This window comes from Rhizophagus irregularis, chromosome 30 (genome assembly GCF_026210795.1).
Source record: "Rhizophagus irregularis chromosome 30, complete sequence".
Lineage (NCBI taxonomy): Eukaryota > Fungi > Glomeromycota > Glomeromycetes > Glomerales > Glomeraceae > Rhizophagus > Rhizophagus irregularis.
This window is the reverse complement of record NC_089458.1, coordinates 1,300,005-1,322,547: the sequence shown is the minus strand read 5'-3', so window position 1 is coordinate 1,322,547 and position 22,543 is coordinate 1,300,005. Positions and strand designations below refer to the sequence as shown.

General features: G+C 26.1%; 7 protein-coding genes across 7 annotated transcripts; 2 read left to right on the top strand and 5 right to left on the bottom strand.

Moving 5' to 3' along the window:
• Window positions 1-2,029: 2,029 nt before the first annotated feature.
• OCT59_021708 (uncharacterized protein) lies at window positions 2,030-2,725 on the top strand (the record flags this gene model as incomplete). Its single annotated transcript, XM_025328125.1, has 1 exon — window positions 2,030-2,725. The coding sequence occupies one exon, from the start codon at window positions 2,030-2,032 to the stop codon at window positions 2,723-2,725; it is 696 nt and encodes a 231-aa protein (XP_025168076.1).
• Window positions 2,726-4,536: 1,811 nt separating this feature from the next.
• Window positions 4,537-7,424, bottom strand: OCT59_021707 (uncharacterized protein; the record flags this gene model as incomplete). The annotated part of the gene is made up of 7 exons (XM_066146695.1): window positions 6,579-7,424; window positions 6,141-6,499; window positions 5,883-6,066; window positions 5,708-5,770; window positions 5,560-5,630; window positions 4,985-5,503; window positions 4,537-4,899 (listed from the first exon to the last, which is right to left on the bottom strand). Exons 1-7 carry the CDS (start codon window positions 7,411-7,413, stop codon window positions 4,537-4,539), a joined length of 2,394 nt encoding a protein of 797 aa, XP_066005805.1. The 5' UTR covers window positions 7,414-7,424.
• A 987-nt stretch (window positions 7,425-8,411) lies between these two features.
• OCT59_021706 (uncharacterized protein) lies at window positions 8,412-8,843 on the bottom strand (the record flags this gene model as incomplete). Its single annotated transcript, XM_066146694.1, has 1 exon — window positions 8,412-8,843. The coding sequence occupies one exon, from the start codon at window positions 8,841-8,843 to the stop codon at window positions 8,412-8,414; it is 432 nt and encodes a 143-aa protein (XP_066005804.1).
• A 2,710-nt stretch (window positions 8,844-11,553) lies between these two features.
• On the bottom strand, window positions 11,554-14,151 carry OCT59_021705 (uncharacterized protein; the record flags this gene model as incomplete). Its single annotated transcript, XM_025321742.2, has 6 exons — window positions 11,554-11,913; window positions 11,986-12,704; window positions 12,774-12,839; window positions 12,923-13,103; window positions 13,172-13,524; window positions 13,593-14,151. 6 exons carry the CDS (start codon window positions 14,149-14,151, stop codon window positions 11,554-11,556), a joined length of 2,238 nt encoding a protein of 745 aa, XP_025168074.1.
• Window positions 14,152-16,698: 2,547 nt separating this feature from the next.
• Window positions 16,699-17,341, bottom strand: OCT59_021704 (uncharacterized protein). The gene is made up of 4 exons (XM_025321740.2): window positions 17,192-17,341; window positions 17,085-17,110; window positions 16,985-16,996; window positions 16,699-16,919 (listed from the first exon to the last, which is right to left on the bottom strand). Exons 1-4 carry the CDS (start codon window positions 17,293-17,295, stop codon window positions 16,837-16,839), a joined length of 225 nt encoding a protein of 74 aa, XP_025168072.1. The 5' UTR covers window positions 17,296-17,341; the 3' UTR covers window positions 16,699-16,836.
• A 35-nt stretch (window positions 17,342-17,376) lies between these two features.
• Window positions 17,377-18,945, bottom strand: OCT59_021703 (uncharacterized protein). The gene is made up of 3 exons (XM_025328124.2): window positions 18,436-18,945; window positions 18,099-18,356; window positions 17,377-18,013 (listed from the first exon to the last, which is right to left on the bottom strand). Exons 1-3 carry the CDS (start codon window positions 18,785-18,787, stop codon window positions 17,568-17,570), a joined length of 1,056 nt encoding a protein of 351 aa, XP_025168071.1. The 5' UTR covers window positions 18,788-18,945; the 3' UTR covers window positions 17,377-17,567.
• A 1,495-nt stretch (window positions 18,946-20,440) lies between these two features.
• On the top strand, window positions 20,441-22,385 carry OCT59_021702 (uncharacterized protein; the record flags this gene model as incomplete). The annotated part of the gene is made up of 6 exons (XM_025333941.2): window positions 20,441-21,370; window positions 21,484-21,664; window positions 21,736-21,879; window positions 21,953-22,038; window positions 22,117-22,227; window positions 22,305-22,385. 6 exons carry the CDS (start codon window positions 20,441-20,443, stop codon window positions 22,383-22,385), a joined length of 1,533 nt encoding a protein of 510 aa, XP_025168070.2.
• Between the last annotated feature and the right edge of the window lie 158 nt (window positions 22,386-22,543).

Genomic DNA, 22,543 nt, shown 5'->3' with positions numbered 1-22,543 from the left:
CGATTTGTAATTTAATTTTTTTTTGTGTTTAAATTTCTTGTTTGACAAAAGACGCGATATTTTATACAGATTTTTGTCCTTTATTTGTTGCCTTTTTAATATACTGATTGTACGAATAAAAATCCGGGTAAAAATCAGTAAATTAATAAAAATAATAAAAAGAATATATATATATAATAATACGGTATATACATACTGTATATATAATAAATACATATATATAATAATACGATATATCAATATATATATAATAATACGACATATATATATAATAATAATACGCTATATGTATATTATTTATTTATTTTTGAATTGTTATCCCATTTTTCACATTTTTGCTATCACCGTGATTTTCTCAACATCATAGATTTAACGATATATATTTATGTTGTAACCTGCGTAATCTGCAGGATAAATAGGGTAAGAATTAAAATAATTAAAATAAGACAATATTAATTGTAAAAGTGCAAATTTAAATTGTCGCGTATTCTTTAAATGGGATACACAAGATTACTATGACAATGAAATTGCTGAAAAATACGTCAAAAAAAAATTGATGTAAAAAATTTATTTATCGTGAATTCATAACGCCCATTTTTATTAGCAATATACTAAAAAATTACTATTATACTACTGATAATTTTATATGTACTGTATATATATTATTTTTTAATAAACTTGTAAAACATTAAATAACTGATGTAAATATTAAATATTTTAAAATATACTTTACTGTACACTGTACATATCAAATAGTATCGATAGTAGCAGAATTTTTTTAAGTAATTTATATCCAATAAATTAAATAAATTATAAGATAAATGATAAATTCTATATATACAATATCATATAAAGTACACAATAATACTATGTTAAACTTGAAAAAATTTCATTCGCTTATTCGCATAAAAAAAGAAATAAATACATGTAGATTATCTTTGGCTGAGATTTTTCAATGATCATCAAGACCCACCTTAAAATTTTAATTCCTACCAGATTTATCGGATTTATCAGATTTATCGGCTAACCCAGGTCTAAGAAATTTTTTAAAAAAAATTGTCTTATTGTCTTAGTAACTATAACTTGTAATAAACTTAACTATATTTTGTCTATATATTGTAATAAACAAACAATTATATCTTGTAATAAATCTTGTAATACACAATTATATCTTGTTATTAAACCGGAGAGTTTATAAGAGTTTATAAAAGTTTATAATAAAAGCACATTATAATCATTATAATCATTATATTGATTATAATCTAGTTCTGTTGATATCCAAGCAAACTTGACTATAAAGAGAATTAATAGAATAATTATACTTTAAAATATTTATAGAATTGTCCAGTTATATATTGATTACTTTGACGTAATTTATATATACAGTATATAATAAATATAAATATCACTATAAATTTTATTTCCCGAGATGAAATTTATTTTCCGAAAGATGAAAAAAATATCCTGATTTTTTTATTATAATAATTCAAGTTAAATGTTTTATGTATGCGCTAAAAAAAAAAAATTCTCTTTTTAATTTTTTATGTACTGTTACGCGACATCGCGACATCATATGATTAATTTATAGTATAAAAAACGTTAGTTTATGATAGTATCAAAAATAAGCTTAATTAGCTTAATTATAGTTTAAGTGATATTATAAACGGGTTTAAACTGTTTTTCAACTATTCCTATTGCGAAAAAAAAAAGTGTACAAACTTTTTCCAATTTCCAATTTGTCAAGTTTCAATTATTCCTATTACAAAAAAAAGGGTACAACTATTCCAAATTGTCAACTATTTCTGTTGACGAAAAGTGTACAACTATTCCAATTTCCAAATTGTCAAAAAAGTGTACATCTATTCCAAATTATCAAATTTCAACTATTCCTATTGCAAACCAGTACACAACTGTCAACTATCTCTATTGCAAAACAAACAGTACACAACTATTCCAAATTGTCAACTACACTATAACTATTCCGAATTGTCAAATATCACCTATTTTTCCCTTAAAATCCTAAAAAATCATGACATCTGATAACAACGCGTCCATCTCAAAACTTGATATTCATCTTATAAAATTAGATAACGCATATAGACAATTATATATAGGATTAATCCTTGATTCAGATGTTATATATTTAAAAAATAATCTTCCATGGTATTCTTATTATTATAAAAAATATTCAAAATATTTAAATTATTGGGATTTAATTGATGAAATATTAAAATTACAATCATTATTAATATTACAAAAATCTTTTAATAATATTATAAAAAAACAAATTCAAAATACTTTATTAAATGGTTATATACAATTTGCTTCAACTTTTTGGGTTGAAGAATTATTATGGATTAAAGATTCAAATTATTTAATACCAAATCAAGATGATTTATTATTATTATATAAAGATTTATGTAATGAAATTCTTAGTATTAGATTATGGTTAAATTTTATTAATGATAATTTTCTTATTTATAGAAATGAAAATCCTAGAGGTTTGGAATTTCTTGAAAGTTTTGATGGAAAATCTTTAAAAGATTTATTGGAAGATTATAGAAATATTGTTTTTAATGATGATAATAAATTAAATGATATTATTCTTGAAGAAATTGGTCATATTAATTATAATTCTTTTACTGATTATTATTTGGAAATTTTAAAGATTTTATTGGAATATTTTATCAAGTATTCAAATGATTATCTTTTATCTTTACAATAACCTACTTTGTAGTTTGTAGTAAAAAGGGAAGTCTGTAACTGAAGTACTACGGTTAGTACGGTATATGCTGGATATTATATATCAAAGACTGCTGTATATGCTGGATATAATACTATTGTATATGTTAGATATTATAAATAATGCTCTATTATAACGCTATTTTAATTGAAGTCATCATAATTGGGTTTAAAAATTATTCGTTTATTTTTGTTGAATCTCAGTAGCAAAAATATATTACATATTTATAGGGCTTCTCGCAAAAAATAGATTTTTTGTAAAAGACTTTAATAGCAGACTCTAAAAAAAAATAAGTTCTAGGACATCTTGCGAATCAGACTGGCGATACATATCCTACATACCCTTAAAATAGTGGAACAAAAAAGTCATTGAGATACTACAAGTGGCATGATATGATCAAAGTTCATTTAACTAAATTGATATCATGAATTTAGTCTAGAATTTAAAGATGAAATTTTAAATCAACTAATTAAACGGATATTTATATACTATTCATTATATTTGGATATTTACATATGCCGTAAGAAACAGCATTATCTATTCAGCCTATTATAAGTCTCGCTTCCTTAAATTAATAATCCGATATGTACGCTGTACAGTTGAAGCTTAAAGCCTTTTGAATTGATTATTCAGCTTTAACTCTCGTAATCGGTCACTTAGATCAGTGCCAAATTTGTATCTCTTTCGAAATTGAGATTTCATGTCAAATTTTCAAATTAGTGATTTTCCAATATTTTACAAACAAAAGTGTGCTTTCCGGATAAATCCTTGAAGTTGTTCCAAATACAGTAAATAAAAGAGTTGGCCAAAATGAGACGGCAAAGATGTCATGAAGAAATCAATTGTTTAGCTTTAAAATCAAATAAGTGATGTGGGGCCTGAATATGTTAGATTATATGAATTTCTAAACATGGGACTCGAAACCTCTGAAAGTTTCGGGTTTCGGAATATACGAATCGAAATCTCACCCGAAACTCTAAACAAATTCCAAAACCAGAAACTAATTTCGGTTATCTTAAAACCAATCCCGATATTCTGGAATTAATTCTGAAACCAACCCAATTCCCGAAACTCACGGATTAAGTTTAATCACGCGATAATCCAAATATTTAATAAAGATCGATATTTGATAGATCGATGTTTGATAATCATCTTATTTTTAAGACTTAATTTAGAGGTCTTTTTCTTCTTTAAATAATAATGTTGGCTAGTTTACCATCAAATTCAAAAAAAACAGTCTGCAAATAGTACCGGTGGACGTCCAAAAAAGCCTTTCTTAAGCAAGGAGACGATCAGACGAAATAGACAAAAGTCACTATGTTGCAAGTAACTTTAATTCATGATAATTTAATTTTATTAATATAATCTTATGTAACAAACAAAGCGAACTAATAGGTTTCGGTTATATTTCGGTATATAAATGTCTTGAGAGTTTTGGGTAGATTCGGAATTCGGGATCCGGAATAATAAATGCAGGTTCTGAAATTAAGTTCGGTATATACCTAAACCTAAAGGGTTTCTGGATGTTTAGACTCATAAACTAAACGAGTTAAAAAAAATTTATATTAATTTTATTTTCTTTCAATACCCACAGTAGCAGTACAAACAAAATTTATTATATTTTTATGTACATTTCATGTTTTTCAAATATAGGAAGCGATTTCTTAGAATCTTATTACTGTGTTTAATTTTAGTTGTCAACTAATACTACGGAATTTTATTTCATTTAAATAAAAATACTGTAATAAATAAAACATAAATAAATAACAATATACATTATCATAACAAATCATCTAATCAGCTTCCAATTTAAAAGTGGTAATATATCTTTGTCCATCAGTTTCATTCTTTACATTGACAGTAATCTCCATTTGTCCAAAGGTAAACTCAAATAATAGCCTATCAAGGAGGCCTGAACCAGGAAGATTAACAACAAGTTTTCCCAAAAACCGCATACCAGGTTCATCGCAATATTTTGCATTATATTCTTTAGTAAAAAATATATTAAAACTTATTCTGGTTTGGAGAGGAGAAAGTGGTGTAAAAAATGTTTTAACTGTTTCATTTGTTTCAACCTGAGTACCACGTCTAGCTAAACAATGAAATCTAACAATGCGTCCATTATGAAGTTTTCTACTGATTGGATCTCCGTCCATCTAAAATAATGTAAAATAAGAATTCCTTGAAACAGTTTATATAAGTTTATATATAAGATTAAATATCAAATATAAAATACTTTACCCAGTAATTTACTACTTCAATACCGTAAGTATATTTAAGGATTCTTGTAGAAATAACATTGCCTTTTTTTAAAGATAATCCATACATTACAGCTCCACGTGAAATTGCTGCAATAGGACGCGTAGGTACACGGATATTTTTTACTACATGTTGAAATTCTTGTTCAATCCTTTTTTGTAAATATTTTGATTCACTAAAACCTCCAGCTAAAAAAATTGCAGAGCATTCTTCTTGAATGCTATCAAGTTGTGAATGTATCAAACTAATAATTCTACTGATAACAGGATCAAACATTGCTTTTATAGCATCACAATCGATTTTAATAAGAAATTCAGTTTTTTCCAATTCATCTTTGGTTTCCTCACTGATATATTCTAATAGAATTGGAAAATCTTCAATATCTAGCTCATACCCATAATCTTCTCTGTTTCCTGTGAAAGGAAATTTTGTAATTTCGCAGAATTCCTGAACTATATATTGAAGGTGGCCGTAATGATTTTCTGTTAATAGATCTATGGCCTTACTTCCAAGTTTTTTACGTAAAAAATTGATAAATTCTTTATCAATAAATGTACTTCCACAGAAATCTCCAGCACGTTCGGTAATTTCACAGTACCACCACCACAGTCAACTATCATGAAATTTGCTAAGTTTAATAATAAGAAAATCGATTTAGTGAATTTTTTTAGAATATTAGACATATGAAAAATGTACATAACCTACATCCTATTGTTAGTATGTTATCTTTTCCCATATCATTCAAGCAATTAATTGCTACTGCTTCAGCTGTGAAAAAAATTATATCACTCACATTAACAAAGTAATAATATTTAATGGTCCTAATATATGTTTTAACCAACAAAATAACTGATGAAGATCTAAAAATTTCCTTGCTTACGTTCTGTAATAAATCGTAAATTTCTTGAGTATTTTTCTCCAATCAATCCTGCATTAAAAACACAATCTCTCATAATAGCTATTTCTTTGTTTGAATATTCTGCAGGAATAGTAATAACCAATAATACATGTCGAAAGAAATCGGCAGGTGATGACAAGCGTACATCAATTGTCTCTTTGATTACCTTATAATTTAATTTATTTAGTAAATAATTTAAAAATTAACAATAAATAATATTATAAATTATATTGAGGTTACCTCTCCAATTTTTCTAAGATAGTCAGTAATAGCCTTTTTATAGCATAATTCCCTTGGAAGGTAAGGTTTCTTATTACAAGTTAAATGCAATTTAAATAATTCGACTGGTCTTGTTTCACTTTCATTCTTTTCCCTTTGATTTTTTCGACTTGGTCGTCTAGCTAGTGCAGGATATCCCCACGTTTCAACATTTATAAATTTAGAATCATATTGAAGTACTGTATTTGTTTTCAAATACCCCATTATATCAGGCCATTGATTATTTGTAATAATATTTTTCGGTTCAGCAGTATGGCAATAAGAGAATCCAGAATAAGTTGTTCCAAAGTCTAGTCCAACCACGACTTTGATATTGTCTCCTAAATTAATTTTTTTCATTTTAATCACAAATAATTATTTTTTTTAAAAAATTACAAAAAAACATTTATTACTACGTACTTTCGTTAGAAGAACCCCTTGAGTGTTCATTTTCTGATCGATTACTTTTATCTTCAGATGAAAATGGAACAGAGCCAGAGGGATCATCAATATGTTGGATAAATTCCTTGTCTTTAATATCATCATCAATTAAAGGAAATATTGTAGGCTTATTTTTTTCTTTAGAATTTTTAGAATTCTTAATATCATTTTCATTTTCTTTAGAATTTTTAGAATTTTTCATATCATTTTCATTTTCTTTAGAATTTTTAGAATTTTTAATATCATTTTCATTAACTTCATTTAATTCATCCAATTCCAACTTTCCCAAGGCTTTTTCCAAATTTTGAGAAAATATTTCAAGTTGTTCATTTTTTTGTTTTTCTAAATTTATAATATGTTGTTGAAATTGTTTTTCTTTCTTGTTAAAATTTTCTTTTAATTTTTTATTCTCTTCTTGAAGATTTTTATAATCTATTTCGTTAAATTTATCTTGAAGATTTTTATATTGTTGTTTAAGCATTTCAATTTCTCCTAATAAATTTGTTTTTTGTTTTTCTTGATTTAAAATACGTTGTTTTAAATCCATATTTTCTCCTTGAAGATTTTTACATTGTTGGTTAAGCCTTTCATTTTCTCTTAATAAATTTGTTTTTTGTTTTTCTTGATTTAGAATACGTTGTTTTAAATCCTCATTTTCTTCTTGAAGATTTTTATAATCACTTTCATCAAGTTTTTCTTTTAATTCCTGATGTTGCTCTTGAAGATTTTTATAATGTTGTTTAAGTTCTTTATTTTCTTCTAATAAACTTGTTAATCTATTATTTAATTTATCAAATTTCTCCAATAAATTCATGATTATTTTTTTTTCGTAATGTGGTTTCACATTTACAGTATATATGAATTAATGATCGGCGAATTATCACGTGTACCTAATTACGTAAATGATCGGCTCTATATTAAAGAAATTAGTCAGAACATGATTGTTAAATAGCTTTCGAAACCAGGTTTTTTACAGCATGAGTACCACTTTAAATTTGGTTGGCAAAACTAAATTAAAAGTTAATTTGATGTCTCAAACATCGGATTATCAGGGAAGACAAAAATCTCTTCTGATTGGCGCGGACACGCATATATTTAGGAAATCGCGTGTTATAAAATAATGTATAAATAAAAGTCAATTTATGATGATAAGTAAAACAACACCGACTTCAAACACAGAAAAATTGTTTAGCAAATGGAAAGCAAAAGTTAGAGGAAGATTTGGAAATTCGTTTATTCATTTTGAAACTATTGGAAGTCATTATAATAATAATTAAATTTAATATTATTTTATTTCATTCTTTACATTGACATTAAATTTCAAGGTAAACTCAAATAATAGTTCACTAAGGTGTCTTTGAACCAGAAAGATGAACAACCAAAAACACATCATACCAGGTTCATCACAATACTTTGCATTGTATAAAGTGGTTTAAAACTTACTAAAGTTTTAAAGTAATGAAACTTCGAAATTTGTGTAAAAAAATTGTAACTTTTTGATTTTTATACCAAGTCTAGCTATACAATGAAGGTCCGTCTGTCATAAACTGAACGAGTTAAAAAAAATTTATATTAATTTTATTTTCTTTTCAATACCCACAGTAACAGTACAAATAAATTTTATTATATTTCTATGCACGTTTCATGTTTTTCAAATATAGGAAGCGATTTCTTAGAATATTATTACGTATGTAATTTTAGTTGCTAAAAATTATTTAATTAATACTACGGAATTTTATTTCATTTAAATAAAAATACTGTAATAAATAAAACAAATAAATGTGTTTAACCCTTTTTTGTAAATATTTTGATTTACCTAAAACTTCCAACTAAGAACATTACAGAACACTCTTTTCGAGCATTAGAAAGTTGTGAATGTATCAACTTAATAATTCGATCAACAATAGGATCAAACATTGCTTTTATATCTTTATATTCAATATCGACAACCCATTCATTTTCTTTTATGTCTTCCTTGTCTTTACCCTTGATATATTGTAATAGAACCGGAACAGTTTCTTCGATTTCTAGCTCATAAAGTCTATATTCGCTTGGATCTCCTGTGAAAAGTAATTTTACATTTCGACAGAAATCTTGAATCATGTATTGAAATTGGTCATAATAATTTTCTCTTAATAAACCTATGGCATTTCTTCCAAGTTTTCTATGTAAAAATTTAATAAATTCTTGATCAATAAATGTACTCCCACAGAGATCTCCACTACGTTCGTAAACTTCACTCATTTTGTTATTTTCAAGTAACTTGCGAGTAGTTAAGTCTACAGTAACACCATCACAGTTAACTACCATAAAATTTACTAAATTTAATAATAAAGAAAGTCGATTTAATGATTTATATTAAAAATATTTGACGTATGAAAAACTACATCCTATGTCATCTTTTCCCATATATTTCAAGCAATTAATTGCAACTGCTTCAGCTGTGAAAAAAATTATATCACTTACATTAACAGAGTAGTAATATTAATGTGGTCCTAATCTGATGGAAATTCAAAATTTCTTTTACTTACGTTCTGTAGTAAATTGTAAATTTTTTGAGCATTTTTCTTCAATTAATCGTGCATTAAAAACACAATTTCTGATAACGGCTATTTCACTGCATGAATATTCTGCAGGAACAGTAGAACAAATAATACATTTTGAAAATTAATGCCTGACCAGCGTTGTGCAATGGTTGCTTCAATCAACTTAAATTTAAATTAATAAATAAATAATTTAAAAATTAACAATAAATATGTATATAATCTGAGGTTACCTCTCTAATTTCTCTAAGATAGTCAGTAATAGCTTTCTGAAAGTATAGTTCCTTTGGAAGGAATTATGTGAGTTACTTCGATTTGGTCGTTTAGATAGTGCAGGATAACCCCACGTTTCAACATTTATAAACTTAGAATCATATTGAAGTACTGTATTTGTTTTTATATCAGGCCATTGATTAATTGTAATAATATAAACTAAGATTTACGCGTATATTAATATATAATGATAATGATTTGCCGAATTTTAATATTTTTAATTTTATACTAAATACAACCCAGTAGTTCTTACTTTAATATCAAAAGTATATTTAAGAATTCTTGTAGTAATAATTTATATGTTTAAAGATAATCCGTATAATGTAGCTCCACATAAAGTTTACTGCCGTAGGTTGTTTAGGTACCGAAATAGCATTTACCTGATTTTGAAACTCTCGTTTGATCCTTTGCTGTAAGTATTTTAATTCACTAAAACCGCCAACAAGAACATCGCAGAACATTTTTCTCGAAGTTGTTATAATTCGACGGGTTCTCATAATCAATTTTAATAAAAAATTTAGCTTTTTCAATTCATCTTTGGTTTCATACTGGCATATTTCAATAGAACCGGCGCAGTTTCTTCAATATCTAGCTCATATGGATCGTAATCTTCTCTGTCTCCCGTAAAAGGAATTTTACTTTTCACAGAAATATTGAATCATGTATTGAAACAGCCATAATGATTTCAATTAATAGGTCTACAGCATTACTTCCAAGTTTTTTACGTTAAAAAATCAATAAATTCTTTATCAACAAATGTGCTCCCAACAGAAATCACCGGTACCTTCGGTGATTTCACTTAACCGATTATTTCCAATTATGTAACTTGTGAAATCTATGATACCTACCGTGCCACAATCAACAATCATAAAAGTTGCTAAATTTAAAGTAAATAAAAATCGCTTAAATGATTATAAGATTTATTGTCAAGTAACTTACTTCCTGGTGTTAACCAATCATGTTCCTTTAATAAATTTCGTATATAAATTACTGCAGCCCCAGCTGTAAACAAAAAAAAAAAATTTTTTTACGTTAATTTGACTAAATTATTTTAATAGCTTTTATAAAAAATCACATAAACTAGTAATAATATTTTTATTTTTTATTTTTTTTTGTATTAGAATACCTAATTTTGAATATTAGTAAAGTGAATAAAGTGAAGTAGCTTAACACAAGATAAATTAATATAATTGATATTGTAAATAAATATTACCAATAGCTGTACTTTGTAAATATCGTAAATAATCTATACATTTTTGTATCTAAGAAGAAAAAAAAATAATAAAATAAAAATCAAGCAATTCAAGCTAAAGAAATATAGAAATTAAACAATAATAGTTCGGCAGCTAGGTTAATTCCAAGTTTCATATTAAGCTATGGAAGAGCGAATTTTGAAATATCTTCGGAGAATCAAATTTACAAATGAAATAACATTAAAATTTTAACTTTCCAACTCAGTATTACTTCCGTGTGTTTAATAAATTAAACTAAATGGTTTCGGTAAAATATCACGTGAATGACGTAAATTAAAGGATCACAACAAGGAAGCTATAACTTTGGAAGAAGGGCCCGATAAAGGAGAATGCATTTAATGCATTGGTGGTATAGTTGGTGGTACTCATTAAATTATTTCTTCAAAATTAATTATTTTAATATCATAATGTACAGTACATATACATTATAAATTCGCAAGCAAAGTTAAAATTTTTTTTGTCATCTTATAATTATGTAATAACTTCAATTTTGATATAAGGAAAAAAAAGACTAGTTAAATGATCATATCATCGAAAAATAGTATCTTTATATCATAAAGAGATTATAAAACACTAAGGAAGGATCTAGAGAGTGTGGCCTAAGAAATTAATAATCAGAGGCTTAAAGGAATCAATTACTTTTTTGTACTATAGTTTTTCTAAAGTAATTTTTATTTTTAATTTTTTATTGGTTGCGATCAGAGGACTAAACATGTTACAAGTGAATGTCGGCTTTTTTTATTATACAGAATTTTTTTCAGAATGAACCAACTTTCTTTGAATAAATAGATACTATAAAAAACCAGGAGATTTTGCGCGAATAACATTGTCAAATGATAATATAAGGTAAATCAATGAATTTATCAGATTGAAAATAATTATTCACTAAATATCAATTTCAAACTTAGTTCTACAATACTGTCCACTTGTTTCATTTTTTACAGTAATAGCAAATTCCATTTGCCCAAAAGAAACCCCAAATAATAATTTATCAAGATGTCCGGATCCAGAAAGATCAATAATAAGTTTCCCTAAAAGATTCATACCAGGTTCATCGCAATATTTTGCACTATATTCTTTAGTATAATATATTTTAAAACATACTCTTGTTTGCATAGGAGAAAGTGGCGTGAAAAATGTTGTAAATTCTTCATTAGCATTAACTTGAATTCCACGTTTAGCTATGCAATGAAATCTATCAATACGTCCATCGCGGATTTTTCTTTCAATTGGATCTCCTTCCAACTGAAGTAAAAGGAGAATTTCTTAGTAAAAAAAGTTATATATACACTATATTATAAATTACCATAAACTTACCCAGTAGTTTCTCACTTTAATACCATAAGTATACTTAAGAATTCTTGTAGCAATAATACATCTAGTAACTTTCATATTATCATTTTTTGAATTGAATAAAGAAAATCCATATAATGCAGCTCCACGTGAAGTTGCTGCTATAGGATTCTTAGGTACTGAGATATTTTTTACTTCCCGTTGAAATTCTTGTTTAATCCTTTTTTGTAAATATTTTGATTCACTAAAACCTCCAACTAAGAACATTGCAGAACATTCTTCTCGAGCATTAGAAAGTTGTAAATGTATCAACCTAATAATTCGATCAACAACAGGATCAAACATTGCTTTTATGTCTTCATAATTAATTTCAAACAACCATTCATTTTCTTCCATTTTAAATCTGGTTTCTTTATCGATATATTGTAATAGAACTGGAGCAGTTATTTCAATATCTAATTCATATGAAAAAACTAAATCATCTCCCGTGAAAGGTAATTTTACACGTTGACAGAATTCTTGAATCATAGATTGAAATTGACTATAACAGCTGTCTCTGAATGAATTTATGGCATCAATTCCAAGTTTTTTACGTAAAAAACCAATAAATTCATTATCAATGAATGTGCTTCCACAGAAATCACCGGTACCTTCGGTGATTTCACTTAATTGATTATTTCCAATTAACTTGTGAATAGTTAAATCTACAGTACCACCGCCACAATCAACAATCATAATAGTTTCTAATTTAAATAAATAAAATCCATTTAATAATTATAAGATTTATTATCAAATAAATATTCATAACTTACTTCCCGATGTTAGCAAATCATGCTCCTTTAATACATTTTGCATACAATAAATTGCTGCGGCCTCAGCTGTAAAAAAAAAAATTATTTTGTATTAATTACGTTGATTAAATTATTTTATTCTATAGCTTTTTCTAAAATTTTTTACTTACACTCTGTAGTAAATTGTAACTTATTTGAGCACCTTTTTGCAATCAACTCTGCTTCATATACACATTCCCTCATAATAGCTATGTCTTCTTCCAAATATTCCATAGGAACAGTAAGAACCAATAATACATGTTTATGAAAATCAATTCCTTGAAAGCGTAGCTCAATTGTTTCTTTAATCAACTTAAATTTACATACAAATAAGTAATTATAGTAAATGTGTTATATTATTCTCGAAGTTTTACTCTTACCTTTCCAATTTCGCGAAGATAATCAGTAATAGCTTTCTTATAATCAAAATCAATTGGAAGTTTTGGTTTTAAATTTTCTGATAAATTACCTAAATGCAATTTGAATAATTCAACTGGTCTTTTTCTATTTTCATTCTTTCGACGACTCGGTCTTTTAGCTAGAGCTGGTAGTCCCCATGACTCAACTCGATCATACTCATAATCATATTGAAGTACCGTATTTGTCTTTAAATTTCCGAAATTTTCGGGCCATTGATCATTTGTAGTAATATTTTCCGAATCAGCAACATGACAATAAGAGAATCCAGAATATGTTGTTCCAAAGTCTAATCCAACTACGACTCGGATATTATCTAATTATAAGTTTTTGTTTTTAATCAAAATTATTATTTTAAAATTGTAATCATTTAACATTACGTACCTTTGTTAAAAGAGCTTTTATCTATAGGATGTATTACTTTCTTTATAGTCACTTTTTGTATAGTAGAATCCTTCATATAATCAAGACTCTCATCTTTTTTGGGATCATTCACATTATCTTCATCTAATTCATCTGAACTCAAAATAAAATCTTTTTGGGGATTATTCACATTATCTTCATGTAAGTCATCTAATCTCAACTTTCCTAAAGCCTTTTCTAAATTTTGTGAAAATATTTCAAATTGCTCACTTTTTTGTTTTTCTAAATTTTGAATATGTTGCTGAAATTGGGTTTCTTTCATATTAAGGCTTTTATTTTCTTCTTGAAGATTTTTATATTTCCGAAGTTGATCATTTTTTTGATGTTCTAAATTTAGAACATGTTGTTTTAATTTCTTATTTTCTTCTTGAAGATTTTCATAATCTCTTTCATTAAGTTTTTCCTTTAATACATGATTTTCTTCTTGAAAGTTTTTATTTTGCCTTTTAAGCTCTTTATTTTCTTCTAATAGAGTTGACAATCTATTATTTAATTCATCAAATTTTTTCAATAAATCCATATTGTTCTTCAAGTCATTTTATCGTTGTCTTCATTAATAAAAAATAAAATTTGCTGTTTAAAATATGAATTGTTTGTAAAACATTATATTTTTGGGAAATTATCTGCAAATTGACATGTGAAAAACGTTGATACACAAAAATCTCAATATCTAGTAAGAGGCTCAAATCTTATTTAAAGAAATTAAACATACGAAAGTCTTATTATCTTTTAATAAGTTTCGTAATTCATATCAAAATTTCAAAACTTGAATGAATTAAAAAAATATTTTTTTTTTTTTCATAAATATTGTGGATTACAATCATCAAGAATTATATTTATACATATAGTCATGTAAACTGAATCTTTTATCTTGAATATATATTACCTCGATTTTTAAAACGGTACATACGGAGAAAAATTATGGATTTCGGTAAAATAAAATGTAATCAATATGTTCACGGTTTAATTTTTACAAGTGATCTTCCTGCGCATTAAGCAGAGATAAAAACCTCTTCTACGTAATAAATATGTGCTGTATTGAGAAATCAGTGATTTTAGAAAAATTGCCTGTCCTCGTATCGAATATCGACAAATTTTTTAATGTAAATTCTTCACGTACTTCACGTACGCAGTTTGAAAATTTCATTTAAACATAAATGAGAGAATAAAGATTATAACTTTTTTCAAAAACGAGGAAAATTGCAAATATATTCAAAAATCTAAACTATTAAAATATATAGTTAAATAAATAAGTGAGATGCTTATAAATAAAAGGATAGATTATTTCAAAGCAGATATACGAGAGCCAATAAAATTTTAGTATATAATTTTATTTAAGCAGACTCCTCATTTTTACTTATTGACTATTTGACTCGCATTTATTTAATGCTCTTTAAATTTTAATCATTTATTTAACGTATTTTCAAACAAAGAAAATTTTATTAACCTTATTTTTTTAAAAAAATTATACAGAAAAATTTTCATACATAGTATGACCTTTTCACATTTTTCTATTCTATAGACGTAACAAAATTTCAAAAATCAAACACTTTCAAATGAAATTTTAATGAAATTTAAACAAATACTAAATGTTCATAACACGAGCAATTTGAGGCAACATCGTCAACTTGGGGCACAACAGATATACGAAGATCAACAAACGTATCGTTCATCATCGAACAAAAGTTTATCGTGAACGATTAAATATAATTGTAATAGAAAAATAAACTGAGACGCTCCAAAGTCAATGAAATTTATATTTTTTTATACAAAATGGTTTAGGAACTTGAATAGAGATAGAAAGACTTTCATATTAAAAGATTCTCGTTAAATTACACGGATCAATTGCATTAGCATTAATAATTCGTATAGTATATTATTATCAATATTATAAAATACATTTTCATTTTATTTACGTGGATAAATTCTTTCATACAATATATAGAGAAACCGATTAAATTTCTTCCAACAACCAATCATTGAGTTCTCGATATTATATATACGTGTAAAATTTTGATTTAATCCTTTAAAAAGATTAAAAAGGTTCTAATTTCCTTAATAAATGCGCACTAGTTGAACACTTTTTCTTCTTAACTAAATAAATAAATAAAATTATAAAAGTTTTTTTTTTCATTTTGTATATTAAAATATACAAATGAAAGTACCTCAAACGGTACGCAGCATAAATTAATAATATGTCAATTTAAGAAATTATAGTAAAACACGGGATTGTTTTCGACTAGACTTTAAGAAAAGTAGCTGCGTTTATACAGTACAGTACATAATATCCGAAATATGTCATATGACATTAAAAACTCAAGATCCGCCTTTGATCCGCTTACGAAGCTCAAAATTTTGCCAAGAATTAGAATTATACAAATTAATTACGTCATTAAATATTTAAGGAATTATTACTTAAGTAACTAATCCTGTTGTAATGATTGCGTAATTAATATATCATAATTTAAGATTTAGGTGTCAATTCTTTAATATTTTTTTCGTTTATATAAAGACGACTTCGAGGTCAAAGTAAAATTTTACTTCAATTACTTTGAATTAAACCAATAAATTCATAAAAAAAAAGGAAAAAAAAATGGCAGAATACACCACAAGAGATATAATCGCTATGATCTTTGCATTTTTCTTACCACCAGGTAAAATATTTATTATTATTATTATGTTTTTTTAAAAAAATATAATTCTTTTTTTTTTTATTAATTTTGATAAATTTTTATTATTTTTTTTTTTAAAAAAAAAAGTTGGTGTAGGACTTGTAAGAGGATGTCATGGGGATTTATTTATTAATATTGGACTGACCATCCTAGGTAAAAAATCAAATTTTCTTTTTCAATTATTTTTTTTTTTGATTTTTTTTCTAATTTTTTTTAATTTTGATTTCTTTTGTGAATTAAAAAAAGGTTTTATACCAGGAATTGCTCACGCACTTTATATCATTTACAAGCACCGTATACACTAATTAATAATCCTATACGAATGTTTTTAAATAATTACTTTCATGTTATTAATAATATATGTATTAATAAATAATTATTGTAATAATTATTTTTTTGGTTATATAATTATATTTTTATTTCATTCAAATATATATAAAATTTTGTCTTGCGTAATATAAATTAACCAAAAAAAAAAAATACTTTGTTTGTTCTTGAATAATTGTTACCGAGTATATAAAGTAATGTAAAAATTATGGTAGTTCACTATATTCACTATAAAGTCTTTCTTCAAGCTTGCGATGTTTATAAATTATATAAAAAGCATGAAAAACTCCTATAAAAAAATAAAGATGAAACATTTGATATTAAAAAAAGAACAAAGAATAATTTTTTTTTTACCTGGAAGCCAACCTAAAAAATTTTAACAAAGAAAAATCAATTATTCATTATTTACAACAATGTATTATAAAGAATATATAAATTTAGAACGTAAAATTACCTAATATTGTCAATAAAATACTTAGGCTAAAAGTAAAAAAAAAGTTTTAGCTAAAAAAGAAAAAATAATAAGGACAATAATAAACAACAAAAAAAAAGATACTTAACCATAAGTCAAGATTACAACAACCTCTTTTCATAAATACACCTAAAGGTGGACAAAAAAATGCCATGATTATAGCCAAAATTTCCCAGCCGGTATATTCAGCCATATTGACAGTATTTTTAGAATTTTTTTAAAAGAAGAAAATTAATTTTAAGGGGAAGAATTAACGCCCATTTAAAAGTATATTCATGCATACAGTATAACCACGTGAAATCACGTGACAGTCGTGATATTTCAGATAATTCTGATATATTACGTACAGTATTTATTAAAATTACAATAGTACAAATAAATTAAATTAACAAACTCTATTTAAAATTAATCTAATTGTCATTTAACCCTTCATTCCTTCTAATAACCTTCTAATAAATTATCTATTTAATTGTCTTTTTCAAGTTTATTAAATTTTAAACCTGATAATAATTGTCCGACAGATTTATCATTGTTAGATTTACAACCTCTCATAGAAACACCGAAATATGGGCCCATGTGAAAAATTGCATTTAATTGAATAATAGGTAACGAATTGGAACATTTTGGATCTTCTGGACCCTTGCATGTAATAAATTCACTTGAACTTTTTTTAGGATCTGATATCCATAATTCACCGCTAGGATGTTCATAAGAAAGGAATTTTGGTGGTAAATGAGGAACTGGATCACCTCCATTTACAACCCTTGTTACTTTTAATTTACTATCAACAAATTTAGAAAATTTTAAATCACCAACTCTTGGTTCACCATAGGTAGCAACGAAAAGATTTTCATTTGCTTTGAAATCTGTTGAATTTTGTACAAGATCTAATGCTGCTAATAAAGTGAGCGCTATAATGAAAATAATAAATAAATTTCTTTAGTTAAAACATAAAAACCATAAAAAACGTTAAAAATATATAATTTTTTTACTTACCAGCACCTAAACTATGACCAGTATATAAAACTTTAAAATTAGGATGTTCTTCATGTAATTTTTGAACTTCGTCGAAAACTTCGGATTGTGCTTCAAGAAAAGCTTCATAAAATCCAGTATGTACTTTTGCTCCTTTTACAGGTGGATAATCTCTTAAAAGAAGTTTTGCATCAGTGAGTACAGTTTTAATATTATCTGGTACAGTTCCTCTAAATGATACAACGATTAATTCTTCTTCTTCATATGTTGCAATATAAGCTAGATTTTATTATTAAAAGTAGTTAGTAGATAATCCCAAGGATTTGTGTGACGAAATATGGCGCAATAATATAGTTACCTCGTGTAGCGGTGTTTTTAGTGGTAAAGAATTTATTAACAACAGTACCATTAGTTGCATCACAAAGAGGTCCACAATTCCAATCTTTAAAAACAGAAGTATCACAATAAGCGGCAGCAGCGAAATTAGCAAATTTACTTAAATCATCCTTCGAAATATTATCGTTCCTTTTATCAAGGGTTGAATAAGAGGAGGTAGGAGTTGGAACGGCTTCGATTAATGTTGATAAGAGAATTAAAGAAATTATAAAAGTTAATTTGAATGAGAATTTAAATGATGAGTGTGAAAGGGATTTATGAAAATGTTTAGTGGTATGAATTGCACCGCAACTCGAGGAGATGATTTGTTTCATTGTTTATTATAAATGTTCTAGAGTAAAAAAAAAAAAAGAATGAATTTTTTCCCAACACTTTTTAATAGTGGGAAAATGAAAGAAAATGAAGGGAAATGAAGGGAAATGAAGGGAAATGAAAATGAACGAAGGGTTAAAATGAAAAATAAATATTGGTCGAGGAAAATCATCATTTTTCTCATTTCTTTATATACATTTTCGAAGATCGTTCAAAGATAAACAAATGGATTGATTATATTGAAATTTATGGAAAACAAAAAAAAACGTGATATATATCATGCTTCTTTGTATTATATAAAGTATAATAATTCAAAGGTTTAACAGTTTCAATATATAATGAAAAATTGTTTATAACCCAAATTTAGTTTAATTCGGATTTAACACAAAAAAATCGGACCGGAAAATTTGGATTGAAGGACATTATAAATTACCAAATATATTAAAGTACAATTATGGGAAAAATATAACTGTTTACGTACCTTTACATGCTTATGCCCGTCGCCACCTCGGCTTGATATAAAATCAAAATTTTATTCGTTACATATACAAGTATTGCATATTTTTAATTTTTAATAAATTCTTTTGTTCGATTAGTAGGTAAAACGTTATTTATTAGAATGACCGCAGTATTTCTTTTTTTAGCTAGAAAAAAATTAAATTGATGTTACATATAATTTGATCCCCTTTTTTGGAAATTATGGATTTTTTGACATATTGTAGAGACAATGAAAAAGGATATCAAAGTTTCAAAATTACGAGTTTAGATACCATGCTTTATTAGGGATAAATTGAAATAAATTGGATAAATTCATTTAATATCCAATGATTATTTTTAGATAAGTAAAAATGTTAAGCTTACAGTTTATTTCCTTTATTTAGTTAACGCATGGATGATTTTTTTAATAAATTTATTGGTAAAAAAAAAATTATTTAATAAAATTTTTTTTTTGGAAATTTATTATTGTTATTTATTTCTAGAAAATATATATATATATATATAAAGTTTTTTTTAAAAAAATGTTTGCATTTGTGGAGTACATAATACCGAAAAAAATAAATGATTAATGATAAATGTCAATTGTATGCAAAAGCAAGAAATGTGCATACAAAAGATAATTTGTCAGCGAATTTTTATTGATTGGTTTTTTTTTTTGTTAAAATTTAAAATTTATAATTAACTTTATAAGTCAATTGACGTGCGATTTAAAAATAATTCAAAAAAATAGATTTTTATTTCTCAAATGATATTTGAGTTACATATCATTATAAACAAAACGATGAAATATTGCAGATTTTTAATATCAGTAAAAGTACAGTATTTATTATGTCCGGCCGAAATATCCGTGATCATGTGATTTTGACCGTCTGGAATCATCTTCTGCCTAGACGTAGTTCACATGAAGTTTAAAGATATATTGTTCCTCAATAACTATCGGACTTAAATTGGTGTCTATTATCAGCCAGAGCCTAGAAGTAGTTTGCAAAGAGTTTAAAGATATAATGCTCCCCAATATTAAACTATCAGACTGACTTATACTACGCTGCGCAATATGAGTCTATAAAAAGCCTATACTGTATAAAACTTAATCACTAACATTTCTTCTTTCTTCCTAACATTATTTTAACGCGTTTTTTTTATCTTCTCAAGCAAATATGTATGAACCAAAACCAGAACCTTATGTTATTCATTTACCTTCGAGAAAATTTGTTTCAAAAAGTGTAAGACTTGCGGATCAAAAAGCAGCAGAAGAAGGAAAAATTGATTTACCTAAATCAAAAAAAACTTCTAACAAAAATTCTTATAACAAAAAATCTTATTATCAAAAAAAACAAAATTGGCGACAAAAGAAAAGTAATAATTGGAAAAAAACTTCAGATGATGAACCAGAAAAAGATGTTACAAATGATAAACCTCAAAAAAGGTTATCTTTACCATCAAAATCTTATTCAAATCGATGGAATGGAAATCATAATTTTTATAAACAAATTGAAGAAGCTGGTATAATTGCAACTCCCGCTAAAAAACCGGGAGAAGATCGTGGTCCTTTTCAACGTTCATTTGATACTTTTATGTTTGGAAATCGTTCAATTCTTCCAGACCTTCCAGCTATTAATTCTGGAGATTCTAGACTAAAATATAAATCTTTTAAAGAACTTAGTGATTCTGCTGTTGTTTCTGATAAAATTTATAAATATCCTGTAAATGATATGACTGGCACATATCAACGATCAATGTCAAATGCTAGATTCGGTGTGGCGTCATCGTCCTCTACATCAGAGGCTTCGATTTCATCAAGATTACAAGCTCCTTCTATGGTTCCGGTTTTAAAAAATCGAAGAATTTCAAATTCAAACCAATCATCTTTTGTACCTGATTTATTTAATTCTACATCAACACATTCTTTGAATAATGATATCTTTTACAGTGAAGATTCTGCCGTTAATGATAATGATTCCTCTTCAATATTAATGGAAGACCGCGTAACGTTAGATAACAATTTAAAAAGAATTCGTGATGAACCTTTTAATCAAATGGAATTAAAACGAAGTGTTGCAGGACCTATTAGTTGTCTCCCTGATCTGGTAAAAAATACAAATTTATAATAAAATGCGATTAAGTAAACAATTTTAATTTTATGAAATAGTTAACTATCAAAAAAACAAATTTAAATGGTTTCAACACCCTAATGAAATAGCCACCTTCACGAATGGAAGCTATCGTATCAAAGAATGCCGAAATTCCTCATGAATCGCAGATCTTGGATCATGTCATGACACAATATCGCGGCAAACTCTCAAAAGGTTCTAACGATGTGAAAAATGAAACAACGATTACTGAAGAGCAATGGTTCAATATGATTACGTTACTCGATTTACGTAAGTATTATGCTAATTGCATAGTCGTGAAGTTAAATATTACACGTCTTATTTATTATTTTTTTACATAGCTGAAATGTTCATGAAAGAATTTATCAAAAATACTATGAAAATTCTTCAAGAAAAGAGTCATTCAGAAAAAGTAGGAATTACTATAGGACAAATTAGTAACATTCATTCAACCAAGAAAGTTCTCACTTTAAAGGATTATACAGGTTTCTACATTTTTTTATGTCACAACTATAAGCGTATGATAATAACTATGTAATCATAATTACATCATTGAAGGCGAAATTAAGGCCTTGATCCAAGAAAAAGTTATTGAAGCATACAGATCAATGTTGTGTAAAAACACAATTCTTGTCCTAAGAAATGTAAGTTATTCAATTATAATTTCCCTTATTAATTTTATCTTAAACACTTTTGAAATAATTGGCAACATTTTTATAAAGGTTACGATTCAAAATTCTGAAGGGTTACCACTTTTCATCGCCATTACGTTTAAAAATATTTATATGATATACGTAGATGAATTTAACAAAGTTCTTGGACATGGAGCAAAGGTTAGTAATAAATTAAATTTACTGTACCATAATAAATTCAAAATTCGAAGAAATTTACATTATAAGTATTTACTTAGAACATAAACGGATTGGGCGATAAAGCGAAAAACAATTCTCCAAGTAGTTCAATTCAATCAAATTCTGAAGAATCTTTATAGATGGTGAAATTTCGCGCCAGAATGATATGTGAAAAACTATGAGTTAATTAATTTCATAATTCATAAATTATATTGATAACTTTCAAATAACTGTTTTTTAAATAAAATTCATAATTTGTTTAAGAAATATTGTAAGGCAATGAATCAAATTTTTTTTT